Here is a 17,013-nt window from a genome sequence, read left to right as displayed (position 1 = left end):
CAAATGATTCCCACTTCACAACATACAACGACGACAGAGAAGAAAGAAGAGGAAGGATCCTTGGTGTGCTAGTGCTACACTGCTACACCGAAATAAGTTGCTGAAATATCGCAGCGGTAATTATCAGTCAAATATATGGTGTAATTTCGTTCTTTTGGATCACTGAACTGTTCATTTAACCCACTGCAGCACGCGTGGAGGTCTGGAGGATATTCAAACTAATTTCACTGACAAAGAAGTGAACACTTGCTTGCAAGGACAAGAGGAAGTGCGCCGTTTCCTGGGTTCCTTTCCTGGGTTCCTTTCCTGGGTTCCTTTCCTGCATATGAAGAACACTTCTTATTAAGGTGTTTCCTTTCACTCTTCACTGATATGGAGGACCATGCACAGTATTCTGCACCATCCACACCAATAGCAGCAGATTCCTCTCCCTCGCCATCACCGGCATCAGTTAGGCCTATGGCTACCCCGGAATCGTATAAGTGTAAGATGATTTGTAATACTATCTTCTGTCATTGGTGCACCAACCTTTGTAGGCTACACTAGCCTACAACATAAACTGTGTTGTCCATATCTGAACATAGAGATGACAAAAGGCAAAGAAATTATTTCAGATATGCTGTTTTTATTGAACATTTTGCAAATCATTTCCCCATTGGGATTTAAGTGCAAACCTTGCTCTTATTAAACAAAAATGCCCTCAAGGGATTAATATTGAGAAAGATTATTGAACTTTTGTCATCTGACTTCTCTTGTAGACCTCTTGTAAACAAACAAACAAGTAAAAAAAAAAAAAAATCCCTTTGGGATTAAGAGGAAAAACCTCACTTTCACATTAATCTGTGTCCATCCCCTTGATTAGGCTAAACAAAAATGAATGAATAAAGCGGAAAACTAACTTTTTGTAAAATAAATAAAGCTTTAAAAAAAAAAATATCTCTGAGACAAAAATCAACACTTGCAAACATAAGTGTTAGCTAAAGTGAAAAATCGATTCTACGATTTCACGTTTTTTAACATCGTCCTAAATACATAATCGTGATTACTATTTAAAATCGATTAATCAAACAGGCCTAGTGGGTATATGACTATTTTCATTCTGTCATTCATTTAATTTTTCTATACTGTTTAGTGTCAGAGGCTGATCTGCCAACCTTTGTGAAGTTAAGAGCATCAAACAGGGCCCTTTTCACTGGGCGGAGAAATTCCTCAAAACTCGCTTGGAGGTGACTGCTACATTTTTGCTTTTTTATCTCAAATTTGTATTGCTGAAGACTCGAAATAAAGCTTATTGCATGTATTCTTTAAATGCGTCAGCCTTGTGACATTCCTCTCATTACAGGACCATTTTAAAAGAGATGGGTCTTCAGGGAAAGATGTCAGCCTGGCAAGCAATGAAGAAATGGGACAACCTGAAAAACAAATACAAGGTTAGCATTGATTAAAGGTTCGAATCAGTTACGAATTAGTTAGGGCCCAGTACTGACAGGCATCCCTCAATATAACATTATTTATCATTTTGGGCTTTGTTCCAGTAATCATAAGGGCAATGTACCTCATTATCACTGTGAACTGAAATCAAGCTGGCCTGTAAGAACAAGTTGCTAAGGCTTTTAACTTCCTGTACATCATGCATGATCGCTACTATTCTCAGCAGACTATTTTTCTGAAATTCTCTTACAGTATTTATCAATGGGATGAGTATATGAAGGAATCAAGAAAAGGCTCATGCAGTACATGAGAAATGAGATGTGCTGGTAGTGATAGATTAATTATGACACTTCACTCTGTAAACAGGAACTGAAGAACCCACCGCCTGGGATCACAGTGCCACCTGAATCATGGCGCTGGTTCACGCTGATGGACGACGCCATGGAGGGGAGACTAGAGGGCACCGCAAAGGAGTTATCCATCGCGTCTGTCTTGACCAGCAACGACGACGAGTTCCTCCCCAGCAAGCGGCCCAGCAGCAAGCGGCAAAGGGGAGATGAAGAGGCGACTGGTGGCCAACCTGAGCTCCTGTTAAATGCTTACGACTTGTGGGGCAGCGGCATCTCGGGGGATGCAGCGCAGGAAATTGAGAGCGACAGGCGGGACATCGAGCAGGAGAGGGGGCAGCTGGACAGCGACCGGGCGCTGATGGAGAAGGAGCGAGAGGTGCTGGAGCGCGAGAGGATGGTGCTGGAGCGCGAGCGCGCCGGCCTCCAGAGGGAGCTGGCCGCCATGGACCGAGACCGGGCCACCCTCGAGAGAGAAAGGGCGTCCGTGGAGAGAGACAGGGCGCAACTGGACTGGAAGGTGGCCCAGCTTGAGAAGGAGAGGGCAAAGCTGGAGAGAGAAAAGATCGACCTCCACAGACCTGCCAAGACATTAAAGAAAGACAGCACAGGTGGAACAAACGGCGGAACAAGCACACCAGAGGACATCAAAGACACGGAACTGGATGCAGAACAGCTGGAGAGGAGGCAGCGGTTCCTCAGCTTGTTTGAGAAACTGATAGAAAAATTCTAGAAGAATACCAACCTGAAGCTTCCATGCAGAGAGTAGAACTTCACAACAGAACATCAAACTAACTAGTTTATCTCCTGCAGTTGAATAGATATTTTTAAGGTGCTGTATTCAGCAAACATGAAGAAACAGCGCAGCAGCACCTGACATGTTCTTTTTTGTTTCACACCAGCACCACCAGATTTGTTTTTGTCACACTGCGTTGCATAATACCAGGTGGAGCTTTCTATGTTGATGATGGAGCTGGAAAAAATATTTCTATGGTCATGTTAACATATTTATTTTTGTAATTGAGAATATTTTTTTTTTGTTCAGAAGGGGACATGGCATATTGTACCTTGAACCCTAGCCTAACAAAGCATTGTATACAGATATGCACTGTGCCGTATTAATGTACACTAGTGTGGAGCTGCAGACCAGTAATAAAACAATGTCACAGTTCAAAGATTTTCCTCTTGATAGTTGATACTCCTAAATATGAAAACGCTATAGGCCTACAATTCCATTTTCACCATCAAAGTCTATAATACATGTGCAGACACACACACACACACTCACACACACACACACACACACACACACACACACACACACACACACACACACACACACACACACACATATATGCAGCCTATATTGCCAAAAGTATTTGCTCACCTGCCTTAACTATAGGGTTTAATATGACGTTGGTCCACCCTTTGCAGCTACAGTATAACAACTTAAACTCTTCTGGGAAACATCTTGGTTAATACTAAAGCATTCAGAGTTCCTTTCACTGGAACTACGGGAATAAGCCTAGCTCTGAGATTGCCCCTTCCTGTTCCAACATGACTATCTATCTATCTATCTATCTATCTATCTATCTATCTATCTATCTATCTATCTATCTATCTATCTAGTTAAATTGATGAGGAATAGCCTACAAGGTGTTCTCTGACCCTTCTTACAGCACGCCATGGGCAGCCTTTAAATTATTAGACTAAAGCAGCAAAAGCAGCCTGTTTCTGGCTGACCACGATAGCTCTCGCTCGTGTGTGTGTGTGTGTGTGTGTGTGTGTGTGTGTGTGTGTGTGTGTGTGTGTGTGTGTGTGTGTGTGTGTGTGTGTGTGTGTGTGTGTGTGTGTGTGTGTGTGTGTGTGTGTGTGTGTGTGTGTGTGTGTGTGTGTGTGTGTCTACAACCTTGACTCTTGTGAACACATACAAAATATTTCGTCCCTGGGAGATTGTCTGTCACAACATAGGCAGGCTCTCCTACGCACTCCAGCTCAGAAGGTGGCAGTAATGAGACAATTTTGTTATAAAGGCTGGTAGCCTAGGATACACTGGGAAAGGACGTAGGCTAGGTGAAATAGCTGAAATAGCTGAAACAAGGAAAGGACGTATCAGTAGGGTATTTTATTATTAGTCTTCACAGCACGATGACCTTACGTCTCGTGGCATTTATTCAATCAGCTTGTGAGGCTTTCTAACGTGTAGTTAGCCCTTTAAAAGGCTGCTCAGCCAACTGCCTGTAGCCTTTTTCTACCGAAAGGCTAGGCTACATCACAAGTCTACACCTTGCAGCCTTATCGTGGTGGTATACATCGGTAGCATAGGCCATGGAGGATCACGCACTATATTCAGCACCATCAACGCCTAAGCCAACAGATAACGAGCTCTCATCACCGGCGAGATCAAGCCCAGTACTTGGCTCGGAATTCACTTACAAAAGTAAGGATTTTCACGTAGCAGGCATGTGCTTCAGTCCTTATAGTCTTGTATGCTAGTTAGGTCGCATAGGCTACTAACAGTCCTTGCGTGACTTACAAAGTGTCCTAGATTTGATAACTTCATCCAGAATAAAAGTATATTGTAGTTGTATATTCTTTCCCCCCTGTGAATTGTTTCAGTGTCTGATGGAGAAACACGCCAGTTGATAAAATTAAGAGCATCTAACAAAAAACTTTTCACTGGGCAGAAGCATTCAGCAAGACTTGCTTGGAGGTAGGCTAACTTATCAGTAGACTAATTTATTATGTAGGCTAGCCTACAATCTAAACTAAGCCTCATAGTATTCCCATTGAACTTTCTTTTTGTCCTCACAGGGTGATTTTAAAGGAGATGTGCCTTCAGAAAAAGCTCTCCACTCACCAAGCAAAGAAGAAATGGGATAACCTTCTAAATAAATACAAGGTGCGGAAGAATGAAACCTTCATTTGGAATACATGCATGTCCATTTTAGTAAAAACGTTAAATTCCTTGCGGTTCATATGGAGGGACAGGTGTGTAGTATTTTGGGCATGAAACACATTGTAGTTGTAGTTCAATGCATTGTAAGCTTGTCTTCAGAAAGTGTACAGTATAACTGCAGTTTCTTGTGTCATAACTGTTGTTGTTTTGTAAGGGAATTTCTCTTGAGAAGGCCTCTTATCATACTGTATGCTGTAGCATGACACCGGTCAATCCGGCATCTAGATTTAGATTACCATTTTGGCCTTGTCCTATTTCATGCACTTGTCACCTTGATGGTCTGGGAAGGGTGACGAGACCTTGTTAGTGGACACTAATAGGCCTGCAGAGAGGCCGACTCAGGTGAATAGATTCAAGTATTACGTCAAATGTTATTATTGTCTATTATGTGTATTATTTAGTACTAGGCAATTTAGTAGGACATCTGAATATCCTGAATCATACTTGGAATGTACTCAATCTGAAGCTATTTTCTCTGTCACAACAAGAAGTGCACAGGTGACATTGGTTTATAGTCAACCAGTAGATTTAAAAAAAAAAAAACCAAACAAATAGAGTGAATTTAGGTATATTTCTGTAGACATGGGCCTATGTGTCACACACATAATGTGTGTGTGTGTGTGTGTGATGTTCATGAAAGTTCTCAAGTACTAGCTTCAAGGGCCGTTAGTGACTTATGCCTACTGTCTGGTGATGAAAGCTACAGCAAGCCTACTGAAACCATTTTTAATAGTTTATTCCTTCTGAAAGATGAGTCCACAACAATAAAACAGTTTAGAGTACAGTTTAATAATACCGATGCACACACCTTTGTCCATATAGCGCAAAGCCATGTCCGCATGTAAAGCATGTATTTTGCAAGTGGATGTCAGAAAACCATGAGTCTTGAGATAGTTGAGATGAGATAGTTTGTGCACAAGGAGCACATTGACTCTCGGTCATGTTACACTATGGCCTGACACTGTTGAGTGTCCATATTAAGGAGCAGAATGTTTTGACACCCTTGAGTTTGTCCATGTGCAGGAGCTAAAGAACCCGCCGCCCGGTATCATGGTCATCCCCAGTGCCTGGCGCTGGTTTTCGGTGATGGACGATGCCATGGAGGGCCGGCTGGACAACAGCGCCCCCGAGTTGTCCATTATGTCCGTTGCGGCCAGCCGCGACTCAGATTTCAAACCCAACAAGCCGTGCTCTAGACGGTACGTCGGCACCGTCAGGAAGGAGCCTGTGGCAACGCAGTCAGTGGCAATGCAGCCCGCGGCAACGATGACGTCGCTGCCGCGAGCGAACGAGATCGAGTTCTTGGTGAACGACAACGACATCTTGTGGACACCGGAAGGCGTTGCAGGGGATGCGTCGCAGCAGGAGATGGACAGCAGCGACAGGCGGGATATCGAGCAGGAGAGGGCGCAGCTGGACAACGACCGGGCACTGGTGGAGAGGGAGCGTGAGCTGCTGGAGCGAGAGAGGATGGTGCTGGAGCGCGAGCACGTCGGCCTTGAGAGAGAGCTCGCCGCCTTGGACCGAGACCGGGCCGCCGTCGAGAGAGAAAGGGCGTCCGTGGAGAGAGACAGGGCTGCGGTGGATCGGGAGAGGGCCGTGTTGGAGAAAGAGATGGCAAGACAGGAGAGATACAGGCTAGAGATTGGCCGCAACAATATGGTCAGTAGCAGGGACTATACAGCTGCTGCAGTGAATGGCAGAACAAACATGTCCGATGGGATCAGTCATGTGACACTTGATCCAGAATGTCTGGAGAGGAGGCAGAAGTTCCTAGACTTGTTTGAGAAACTCTTGGAGAAATTCTGATTCTCTAAATCTAAGAGTCTTTTCCTTTTTCTAATGCTAACATTACAAACTCTAAAACCAAGCTAGGCTAATGGTACTATGGAGTGGAGTGAGTGTTACTCTTAAGTTCTCAGCTTATTTAACAGTTTTGTTAAGCAGTTAGCAATGTTTAAAAACATGGCATTGACATGTTATACTTAAGTTGTAGTTCATCAGTCTTCCTCCTAACTTAAGCTCATTTATAATAAAAACGTTGAGCCATCCCTGTTTTGGAGAGGTCACCAAAACAACTTTATTCAATTGTGGTATTTCCATACAAAGTACACAATAGCAGACTATGATTCACCCCCAAACCATTCCCACAAACCCCCTCAGTCACACAGAAGCCATGAAATATTTATGTGAAGGCTATTGTGCATGTTTTAAAACAACACTTTGAAATGTAATATACCAAATATTGCAATTCATGTAAAAAAGCTATTTAAAGAATATATATTTTTTATATTACAGTACAGACTTTACAACAAATGATTGTGTTAGAATGCTTATTTTTTTATTGCATTAGATAATCAAATTTTCCTTTCAACGAATCCTTAAGCTCCAGCTTGAATGATTTTAGGCATTTTTCAGGAAGTGTGAATTAACTGCACATTAATATTATCACTTTATTTTACAAAACAAACACATTTGAACAATGTCACCACTGGTCATCTTAGCCAGTCCTGGACAGGAATAAAAATACAATAAACAAAATATTTTTGATTGATTGATTGATTGATCAATAAAACTGATTCATAGTTTATGTTCAGAGGTTCATGATTTTGTGTTTCTTCCCATGTTTTTTTCATCTGAGATCTGAGAAATTCAAGATAAAACTTCCTCTGCTATGTGTGTGGGTGTGTGTGCGTGTGGGTGTAGGTGTATGTACTGTATGTATTCATATGTGCATCTGTGTGTGTGTGAGAGAGAGAGAGAGAGAGAGTGTAAGTGTGTGTGTGTGAGAGTGTGTCTGTGCTTGTGATTGGGTGGCATAGACACCTAAGAAGGCTTTGTCACATTTCCCCAGTGATTTTTTTTTAAAGTGAACTCGTATAGTCTGTTTTCCAGTGACCAGTGACTTCTGGTCGTAGTGTGTGTGAGTGTGTCTTGCATTAATGTCTTTAGGAAGGATATCCATATGGAAACAGGCAGGCAGTTGGAGGAAAAGTTTGCATCATTACCAATTCAAATATCATCTACGGAGTATGCAATTTTGTGTGTTCAAGTGTCTTACTGTGTGCAAGTGTGTGTGTGCGCGCGCGCCTGTGTGTTCTTGTGTGAGTGTGTGTTTGTGTTTGCACAAGTCAGTAAAAGGCATCTATTCATTTGTAAGTTTGCATGAGCCTTTAGTGAGGAAATAAAGTTGGGTGAGCACACAGAGGTCTTAACGCATGTGCAAATTTGTGTGTGTGTGTGTGTGTGTGTGTGTGTGTGTGTATCTGACTCTGTGTGTGTGTGTGTGTGTGTGTGTGTGTGTGTGTGTGTGTGTGAGAATTTAAATAAGAGCACCAATAGGAATACGAGGCAGACACACATAGGCATGCGGGGTTCTGCTGAGGTTGAGGGGGTTTCCATCCAGGCGCACGTCCTCCAGAGCGTACCGGATATAGTGTAAGTCTTTCACGTTGCAGAACGTGTCTTCGTGCAGCATTTGGATGTTGTTGTTCTGAGGGGAAATAAGTCAAAAAAAATTAAGACAACCTCAAGGCCTCTTCTTAAGGACTCATTAATATCTTGTTTTGGGGTAAATAGCAAATATAGGTAAATAGATACGTAGTTTTGACAAGGTTTTAGGCCGATATTAAGCGTTATTGTACAGTGCAATTGCAGTGCATGATACAGTGTACAATAATGGATACAATTTGTGAATAATTAAAAAAAAATATATATATATATATACACCTCTGTCCAAAAGTATCAGAACACATGCTTGAAGTTAAATATAAAATCATCTTTTGGAAATGTATCTTAATGCTTTAAATGAAATAATGAGTAACTATGCAACCTTTAAGGACATTCATTTTCTTTGTGAATGAATAATGTATTGTAAATAAATAAATGTTTTCCTTAAATACAGGGGGTCATAAGTATTGGAACGCCCATGTTAAATTCCCATAGAGGATTTTTATTTTTATTTTTAAAGGCCAGTTATTTAATGGATCCAGGACACTATGCACCCTGATAAAGTCCCCTTGGCCTTTGGAATTCAAATAACCCCATGTCAACACTATACCCTTAACATACTAAGAGTTTGGCATGCTTTATGTCAGTTATTAGCTGTTAGCTAATTAGCTGGTTTCATTCTCATTGAGCTCAATGCAATTCAAACCCGCTAATTAGCTAACAGCTAATAACTGACATAAAGCATACCAAACTCTTAGTATGTTAAGTGTATAGTGTTGACATGGGGTTATTTGAATTCCAAAGGCCAAGGGGACTTTATCAGGGTGCATAGTGTCCTGGATCCATGAAATAACTGGCCTTTAAAAATAAAAATAAAAATCCTCTATGTGAATTTAACATGGGCGTTCCAATACTTATGACCCCCTGTATTTAAGGAAAACATTTATTTATTTACAATACATTATTCATTCACAAAGAAAATGAATGTCCTTAAAGGTTGCATAGTTACTCATTATTTCATTTAAAGCATTAAGATACATTTCCAAAAGATGATTTTATATTTAACTTTAAGCATGCGTTCTAATACTTTTGGACAGAGGTGTATATATATATATATGTATCAAAACTTATCGATCAATTAATAAACAAACTCATGTACAGAGTGCAGCCAAGGGCCATGGAGTTTTAACATCTGGGTTAGCAGGATAGCAATTCTTGCTAAGGGCACTAGGGGGCAGTATTGAGGCAGGAGTACAGGTACCTGTAGGTGCAATGAGCGCAGAGTGTCCGGCAGCGGTACAGGAACATAGTCAATGTTGTTGTCCGTCAAGTACAGGTACAGAAGTCCTGCCATATCCTGGTGAGAGAGTAACAAGGAGCACTGCTCAGTACAAAGGTCTGGAGGATCCCTATTGCCAGAGGCTATATATGAATTGAAATACGGTATGTCATATACTGCCATGTGTGACATCAACAATCAAAACATTTAGTATTATATAAATGCTTTGACGTTTCTTGTATAATGTAATGTATAATCTAGCACACTTTTCTGTCACTATCTTCTCATGTGTACTTCTAATGCCATGAATTCATGAACACCTACAGTTCATTTATTTGCTGGGTCATTGTTGTAAGGTCTTCTCTCTCTCTCTCTCTCTCTCACACACACACACACACACACACTCACACACACACACACACACACACACACACATATACTCCCTCAGTTACCTTGAAAGCCTCTTTCTGAATGCCCGTGCTGCTCAGTTTGTTGACACTGGCATCGATGAGGGTCATGGAGGCTGGCAGGGCGGGCAGCTGGACGAGCCTGTTCTCTCTCACCACCAGCTCCTGCAGAGCGGGCAGCCCGTAGAAGGCGCCGTCGTCCACCCGGCCGATCTCGTTACTCGTAAGATCGATTCTCTTCAGCTTGTCTGGACACAAGAGGTGAGCAAAAGTACTGTGAGACAGCCCTTTACACACACACACACACACACACACACACACACACACAATCCACACACAGCATAATGATTTACATGCTATTTTGTGCTGATTGTTCCATAACAAACAAATAGAAATTGAGTCAGCTATATGTTCACATTCCAATAGATACAGGATTATTTTTCCTCAGCACGGATGTGATATTCACTCTAACATGGATAATTGATTTTAGCATTTCATTTTTTCTTTAAAAGTGGGACACATACTCATGTTAGCGAAGTCGGACTTGTTGATCTTTGTGATCTTGTTGTAGCGGGCATAGAAGTGAGTGGTATCTTTGGGCAGGGGTGGCACGTTCTGCAACTTCACATCATCACAGTAGACAGACCCGCCCAAGCAGGTACACAACATGCAGGTTGACATACCTGTGGATTCATGATGCAGAATAAATAAGGACAACATTAAGATGCAACGCAATGAAAGAATCACACAACAAAAATCTCATGATAAAAAAATGTGTATATGTGTTTTGTGGGAGGAATGTCGTGTGAGAGACAGTAAGCAGACAAACATGGTTTCATACACACACACACACACAGTCTGGTATGAAGTTTTAGACACATGTATATTAATGATGCTGAAACAGTGTTTTACAGGGTTACTGGTGGTGACCACGTGCCACACATGAAATGGATGAGAGACACCAGAAGACACATGAACACATACATGATGACATACGGGATGCATGGAGGTAAGGAGTTGTGTTGATGTTACATGAGCATATTTGTATGTAGTACCCAAAATATGGATATGCTGTATCGTTGGTTATGGATGTGTCCTGGATATCTGTAATAACAGGCAGTGCCCAGGTTACGAAAGAGATTCCTTCTTAAGTCTGTCTTTAAGTTAAATGTATAAGTTGGTACAGGTGCATACTTTAGTTTTTGTGTTAGTATCACACAGAATATTGGGCACGAAGAAGAAACCAGCTGAATACCACTCTGTTGTGGGAGACATAGGCTACAGTAGCCGTCATGTCACATACATTCTAAAAAGATCTCTCTAGAAGTCATGTGTTAGTTTGTCTGCTTTGGGCTCCCGTAGAAACATGGCGGCACAACATGGTGGACTCTATGGAAAGGGACCTTCTCTCTATGTAGATATAAAAGACTCAGGACTTGTTCTAAGGTAATTACACATAAGTATACACACGTATATGATAGGTATAAGTGAGCATAATTATATTCCCCTCCTCTTAAAACAGCATACTTAATCCTCCACTGTACCTTTAAAGTAGCAGATGGGGTTATACGCTCCATGAGTCAATTCACCACTGAAGTGTGTAATGCTTTCATGACTGGTAGTGCATAGTGCATGCATTCATATTACAAAGCATTGTACAACACAATGTTTTTGATGTAATTTATGAGCACAAGGATGTTCATAACCTGGGGACTGCCTGCACATTCATTACAGGGTAGCGTTGTAGCATGAATCTGTGATTAAGTGTAACAGTATGTACTTACTTTCCTCTTTTCTGTCTGCCCATATAAGCAGGCAAATTGAGCCCCAGGCCAAAGAGTGATGGGCGATAATAACCATGGAAACACATTTAACTCATTCCAAACAGGTCATTTTACTCTGTAAATTTCATGCTATTTTTGTAACCTAATTGGTGATACTGTAGGTTGACATTGTCATCATCAATATGGAGTATATAGTCGTATGAATGTATCCTTAGATAACAAACACTTTACTGGAAACCTCTCTCATAAGACTTCAATTTGATATTGTGATACTGTATACATCAATGGATATTTATGTGTAACATTAAACTGTGGTGTATTCCAACATGTACAGAAATTATGACAATAGTTATGTCAATCTAATGATAGAGGGTTCAAATGGAGTCTTACACAGTCTGTTGAGTTAACCTGTTGCCTACAGCATTGCTGCTTGGTTGACACAGTGTATGTCTGGACCGAGCAGTCAGCCGTGACACAGCACAGGAGTGGGTGGGTGGGTGGGGAGTAGTATATGAGGTGATACTGACCTGCTGTACTGTCAATGTCAATGTCAATGTCAGGTGAGCCTGACTCTCCAGAGCCCACAGCACCACCTGTGCCCTCCTGTGGGGTGGTAGGGACTGTCGGGATCAGCTCGTCCTCTTGTTTACACACACATATTAGGTGTTAGAAGACAGACAGGCAGACAGACAAACAGACACAGCACGGGGGGAAAACACGAAGGGTGGATATGAGTGGACAAATAGAGAAAATAGAGTGATGGCTGACAAAGGAAAGCTCGATGATGAGTTAACACATGATGAGAGGAGTACTTTCACAGACTGATGGACACACATTTAACCAATCAAATGCAGTTAAATGAGAGGAAGTATGATGGCTAATGATGACAATGTATCGTGACATATAACCAAGCAGAGCAAAAGAAATGGCTATAAGACTTCATCTAACTGTTAACCACGAGTAAATTATATTTGTACCACAGCCTATTATAAAGACTGGACATCCCCCCACCCTGGTCCATCTCATCACTAGCTCATAAAAACAGCTTTTCCCATTCGCCATAACAACATACCCCTGGACTACACTCATCAAACATCCAATAGATCAAACAACATCAATCAAAATCTATCAATAATCAATGAAAGAACATCGCGTTGATACGATTGCCTTATTATTATTATTATTATTATTATTATTATTAATATTATTATTTTAAAGCAAAATCACACAGGGGTCATGGGGGTACTGACCTTCCGCTAGCGTAGGGACTACTATAACCTCCTCCTCCCCAGACTCGGGCTCCCCCGACTCCTCCGCGGAAGCCCCTGAGGCCTCCTCGGGGAGGACCGGAACCAGGGGGAGCTCCTCCTCTTGTTAGAGACAAGGCAAGGCAGTGCAGCGAGAGAGACATTAGAGTCCCAGCAAGGAACGGTGGGGGGTGGATGGCATGGATGTGATGGGTGGATGGCAATGATCAATGCAAAAATAAATAAATATAATAAATAAACAAAGAAATTAAATAAATAAAAAAAATCACACACATTTAACTCAGTCTGAACAGTTAAATGGAATCAAAAAAAGCTTTTGAGCATGTAGGCTAGGCCATAAGCATTGACTATTTTTTTTGTAGCAAAGTAAAGACCCTTTTAATCGTAAAAGTCCCCCAAAAGTACACTACTGAGACCACTACTGAGTGAAAAGGAATCAAGTCTACAGAGGCTGAATACTTTGCAGTACATTAAAGATGGACCAACACTAGACAGATACCCTCTAGACTCAAAAGAACTACCCACTAGAATCACTGGTACTGACCTCCATCAGGGACCAACACTATCCCTGAACCTGACCCAGAGCCGGAGGCTCCGGAACCGAGGTCACCAGAGACTCCAGAACCTGCGGAGCCCAGGTCGCCGGAAGCTTCGGCGCCGGAGGTTCCCGAGGCTTCCCCGCTAAAGTCGCCGGAGACTCCGGAGTACTCGATCTCGCCGGACGCCTCGGACGGCTCCGAGCCGAAGTCGCCGGAGGAAACCCCGTAACCCCCGGAACCAAAGTCGCCCGAAGACACGCCGGACACGCCGGAACCAAAATCTCCAGAAGTGCCGGAGCCCCCAGCGTCCCCGGACGCCCCCGATGCCTCTCCCGACTCTCCCAAGTCCCCAGAGATTTGAAGAATGTCAATGGGCGCCAGGCGCAGCTCCTCCTCTTGTTAGAGACAAGATTAGGTGTTAAACGACAAATTAGAGACCAAAGATGGGCAATGATTCGAGACAAAAGAATGACACAGACAGAGAGAGCCAGTGAATGAATGAATGAATGAATCAATGAATGAGTGAGTAAGAGAGGTGACTGTTGAACTGGATTGGAGTGGTGATGGTGACGTTGTGAGTGAGTGAGTGTTAAAGGGTGATAACACATTTAACCGCTTGGGTGGGGAGTTAAATGGAATGACAGCGGTGTGGCAAGAGAAAAAACGATCAGGGGTGGCAGCACTGCTTTCGGCATTCCTGCGAGGCACTGTACTTTGTGTGTGTGTGTGTGTGTGTAGGTGTGGGTGTGTTTTTGTAGAGAGAGAGAGAGAGAGAGAGTTAGGGAGAGAGGTAGATAGACAGACAGAGTAGGTAGATATATAAAGAGAGAGAGAGATAAAATGGAGGGAGAGGGAAGAGATGGATACAGATCAGGGGGAAGAGAGAGAAGGAGAGATAGATAGACTGAATAGGTATAAAGAGATATAAAGATAGAGAAAGGTGAAAGAGAGGGGAGAGATAGATACAGAGGGGTGTGTGTGTGTGTTGGTGTTGGTGGTGGTGTTGTCTTACGGCCCGCTTTGCTACAGACCTCCCTGCGAGTCGGGGCCCATGAGCTGCCCGGACCCCCCAGAGCCTCCTGCAGGGATGAGCTGGGGCTTGATGGGGATCTCCACCTCGGCTGAGACGTACTCCTCCTCCACCACCTCCTCCTCCACCACCTCCGGATACTCCTCCTCCGTATACTCCTCCCCCGTATACTCCTCCTCCTCCTCTCCTTCCTCCTGGCCCGCCGCCACATCCACCTCCTCCGCCTCCTCTACCTCCTCCGCATCCACCTGCTCCGCATCCACCTCCTCAGCCTCCTCCGCATCGACCTGCTCCACCTCCTCTCCCTCTTCGGCCTCTCCCGCCTCGGCCTCTCCCTCCTCAGCCCCGGCCTCGCCCTCCTCAGCCTCGGCCTCGGCCTCGCCCTCCTCCCCCTCCTCAGCCTCTGCCTCCTCCACGTCCACCTCCTCCACGTCCACCTCCTCTCCCTCCTCGGCCTCGGCCTCGTCGACCTCCTCCCCCTCCTCCGCCTCCGTCTCCTCCGCCTCCTCTCCCTCCTCCAGAGAGGCGCCGTTCTCCTCGGGCGGGGCCAGCGTGCCGATCTCTATCTGCGGACCAGATGCCAGGGAAACGCCAGGAAATCAGAGCCGTATCAATGAGACTTTTTCCCCCTCCCTCCTCCCTCCTCCGTGAGAAGCGAGGGCCCAGGAGAGGAGCTCAAAATCGGACTGCTCTCTCATTCCACAATAGGCACATGTTGATACGAGAAATGCATTCACACCTTTGCCTGTGCTGTACACATTATATGCACAATACTACTCACTATCAGCCATGCCATGAGTTGTGTACAGCTAAGGGTCTTATGTAGAAACTCCAAAAGACACTCTCTGCCATCTCTTCCTTCCCCACAGGACATGACTCCATAAACATACAAGGTCCAATCTCCTCTTATCCGTGTGTTGTCCATCTCTCAAGGGACAGGGGACATCTACAGGAACATTTCTGTAAGCCATGCAGGTATGTGGAATATTACTGCCTCTATGCAGTTCAGGACTACTGAATCAGGCATGGGAATCACTGGGGAACTCGTATCATTGGTTTTCACTGCTGATTGACTGATTCAATAAGCTGTGTCACTTCTGAAGTGCTGGCGAATTAATCTGTTTACCTGTTGAAATAGCACATCTAAATCTAAATTATCAGGGCACTAGATATTTGCAATGGAGATGTTTGACACCTTCAGTTTCTGCAGTCTGTAGTTTACTGTTGTTGATAACATTACAGCACAATCAATGTTATGTGCAAAGCTACTGTATGTCCTTTCCATAGCTGCTTAGGCATCTTTCCCTTAATGAACCCAACACTATAGTGTCACCAGGATCTAGTGACACTGCTTCAGTCTAAAGACCATTGTTAAGAGGGTTAATTAATCAATTAACTCAATTAAAGTGCATTATAGAAGGTGAAATGTATTCTGCGCGTTACTACATTTGAAGTAGTGTGATGATTTGCAGATCTATGAGATCACAGTGTTTCTGTGGCTGCGTCTAGGCTACTTGTGCTGTAGTGTTATTCACAGTTAGCCACAATTATCAGTAATAAAATAGGCATTAAAGTAACCTCACCAAAAGCAACTCCACAAACTGGCGCAGATTAAATGTGTTAAACACAACAAACCCACAGTGTATGCACCCTTTGAAATGGAGACACATGGCCGAGGTCTCACATCTGTGCGTTGCTTTCTACAGTACGTAGCACGCGACCCTGCCCTGCACTTCCCCATGTGACCACAGTGGGGCACTAAAGACTCACACAGAGCCCAGGTGAGAGCAGACACTCCTGCAGCTCTCGTAAAGCTCATTCTATCTCCCAGATGCAAATGGTCCTTGTGGAACCACGACACACATGGTAGCTGAAATCCATATTTCCACTCTTCCTATATTCCTACTATAGCCTTTGTGCTCCAAGACCAGAGACCCGGCAGAAAAGTCCGGCTTCAGACAGTAAAAGCCCCACCGTTTGTTTCTACCTGTGCATTTAACACAGGTGATTTCACTAATTAAGCTCATCTACTTGATGAGTTGTACTTATTAGATTCAGCTGATTTAGTGAATGGTTGGAGCAAATATACAGTATGGCATGGCTTTTACTTCCTGAAGCCGGACATTTACAACTCTGTTCAAGACTTGAGACTTACCGGTGCCCCATGAAGAGACAAATCATTAATCAAGTCATTAAGCTCCATAGGCCTCCAGTTATCAAACAAGTGCCACGATTAAATGTCATAAATGTGGTCTATGAAGAAAAAAAAAAGCTAAGAGGAAATATTCATATACCGGGTCGAATGTTAAAAGTTAAACGCATTAACTACAAAAAAAATCTGAAAGTAAAGAGAGTTTGTGAGACTACAAGGAGGGCCTTTGAGTAGTGTTGCGCCTGCAACGGGAGACCCCCACCTTCCACCCCCCATTCACTCTCTTCCCCTAAAATCCACCTCTCCTGTTCCCCCTCTCCCTCACACCCCTCCTTTCCCCCCAAACCGCTACCCTCAGAAAGCAAAC

At 43.4% G+C, this 17,013-nt stretch overlaps 3 protein-coding genes across 4 annotated transcripts in view; 2 read left to right on the top strand and 1 right to left on the bottom strand.

Moving 5' to 3' along the window:
- Positions 1 to 36: 36 nt before the first annotated feature.
- On the top strand, positions 37 to 2,939 carry LOC134062103 (uncharacterized). 2 transcript variants are annotated; one of them, XM_062517991.1, is made up of 5 exons: positions 37 to 116; positions 190 to 484; positions 1,133 to 1,226; positions 1,343 to 1,430; positions 1,798 to 2,939. In XM_062517991.1, exons 2-5 carry the CDS (start codon positions 373 to 375, stop codon positions 2,509 to 2,511), a joined length of 1,008 nt encoding a protein of 335 aa, XP_062373975.1. In that variant the 5' UTR covers positions 37 to 116; positions 190 to 372; the 3' UTR covers positions 2,512 to 2,939. The 2 variants fall into 2 exon arrangements, with proteins under 2 accessions (XP_062373975.1, XP_062373974.1); XM_062517990.1 differs by having other exon boundaries at positions 42 to 484.
- Positions 2,940 to 3,850: 911 nt separating this feature from the next.
- On the top strand, positions 3,851 to 7,327 carry LOC134062194 (uncharacterized). The gene is made up of 4 exons (XM_062518129.1): positions 3,851 to 4,218; positions 4,398 to 4,491; positions 4,593 to 4,680; positions 5,761 to 7,327. Exons 1-4 carry the CDS (start codon positions 4,107 to 4,109, stop codon positions 6,544 to 6,546), a joined length of 1,080 nt encoding a protein of 359 aa, XP_062374113.1. The 5' UTR covers positions 3,851 to 4,106; the 3' UTR covers positions 6,547 to 7,327.
- Positions 7,328 to 8,059: 732 nt separating this feature from the next.
- Positions 8,060 to 17,013, bottom strand: part of epyc (epiphycan) — an 18,592-nt gene continuing 9,638 nt past the window's right edge. Inside the window, exons 3-11 of the mRNA XM_062517894.1 lie at positions 14,998 to 15,060; positions 14,496 to 14,580; positions 13,470 to 13,859; positions 12,908 to 13,027; positions 12,194 to 12,298; positions 10,398 to 10,556; positions 9,919 to 10,121; positions 9,449 to 9,544; positions 8,060 to 8,230 (exon numbers count right to left, since the gene is read on the bottom strand). Coding sequence (XP_062373878.1) covers positions 8,060 to 8,230; positions 9,449 to 9,544; positions 9,919 to 10,121; positions 10,398 to 10,556; positions 12,194 to 12,298; positions 12,908 to 13,027; positions 13,470 to 13,859; positions 14,496 to 14,580; positions 14,998 to 15,060 — 1,392 coding nt within the window. The remainder of the gene's footprint in view (positions 8,231 to 9,448; positions 9,545 to 9,918; positions 10,122 to 10,397; positions 10,557 to 12,193; positions 12,299 to 12,907; positions 13,028 to 13,469; positions 13,860 to 14,495; positions 14,581 to 14,997; positions 15,061 to 17,013) is intronic.

The sequence above is a fragment of the Sardina pilchardus genome, chromosome 17 (assembly GCF_963854185.1).
Source record: "Sardina pilchardus chromosome 17, fSarPil1.1, whole genome shotgun sequence".
Lineage (NCBI taxonomy): Eukaryota > Metazoa > Chordata > Actinopteri > Clupeiformes > Clupeidae > Sardina > Sardina pilchardus.
Note: the sequence above shows the minus strand (reverse complement) of the source record. Positions and strands in the feature narration are given on the sequence as shown.

Bases quoted from the DNA above. Each gene is read 5' to 3' on its own strand.
- LOC134062194 (XM_062518129.1), top strand. From the start codon at position 4,107: ATGGAGGATCACGCACTATATTCAGCACCATCAACGCCTAAGCCAACA. The intron at 4,219-4,397 runs GTAAGGATTTTC...GAATTGTTTCAG, and splicing joins CTCGGAATTCACTTACAAAA to TGTCTGATGGAGAAACACGC. The intron at 4,492-4,592 runs GTAGGCTAACTT...TTGTCCTCACAG, and splicing joins TCAGCAAGACTTGCTTGGAG to GGTGATTTTAAAGGAGATGT.
- LOC134062103 (XM_062517991.1), top strand. From the start codon at position 373: ATGGAGGACCATGCACAGTATTCTGCACCATCCACACCAATAGCAGCA. The intron at 485-1,132 runs GTAAGATGATTT...TATACTGTTTAG, and splicing joins TACCCCGGAATCGTATAAGT to TGTCAGAGGCTGATCTGCCA. The intron at 1,227-1,342 runs GTGACTGCTACA...CTCTCATTACAG, and splicing joins TCCTCAAAACTCGCTTGGAG to GACCATTTTAAAAGAGATGG.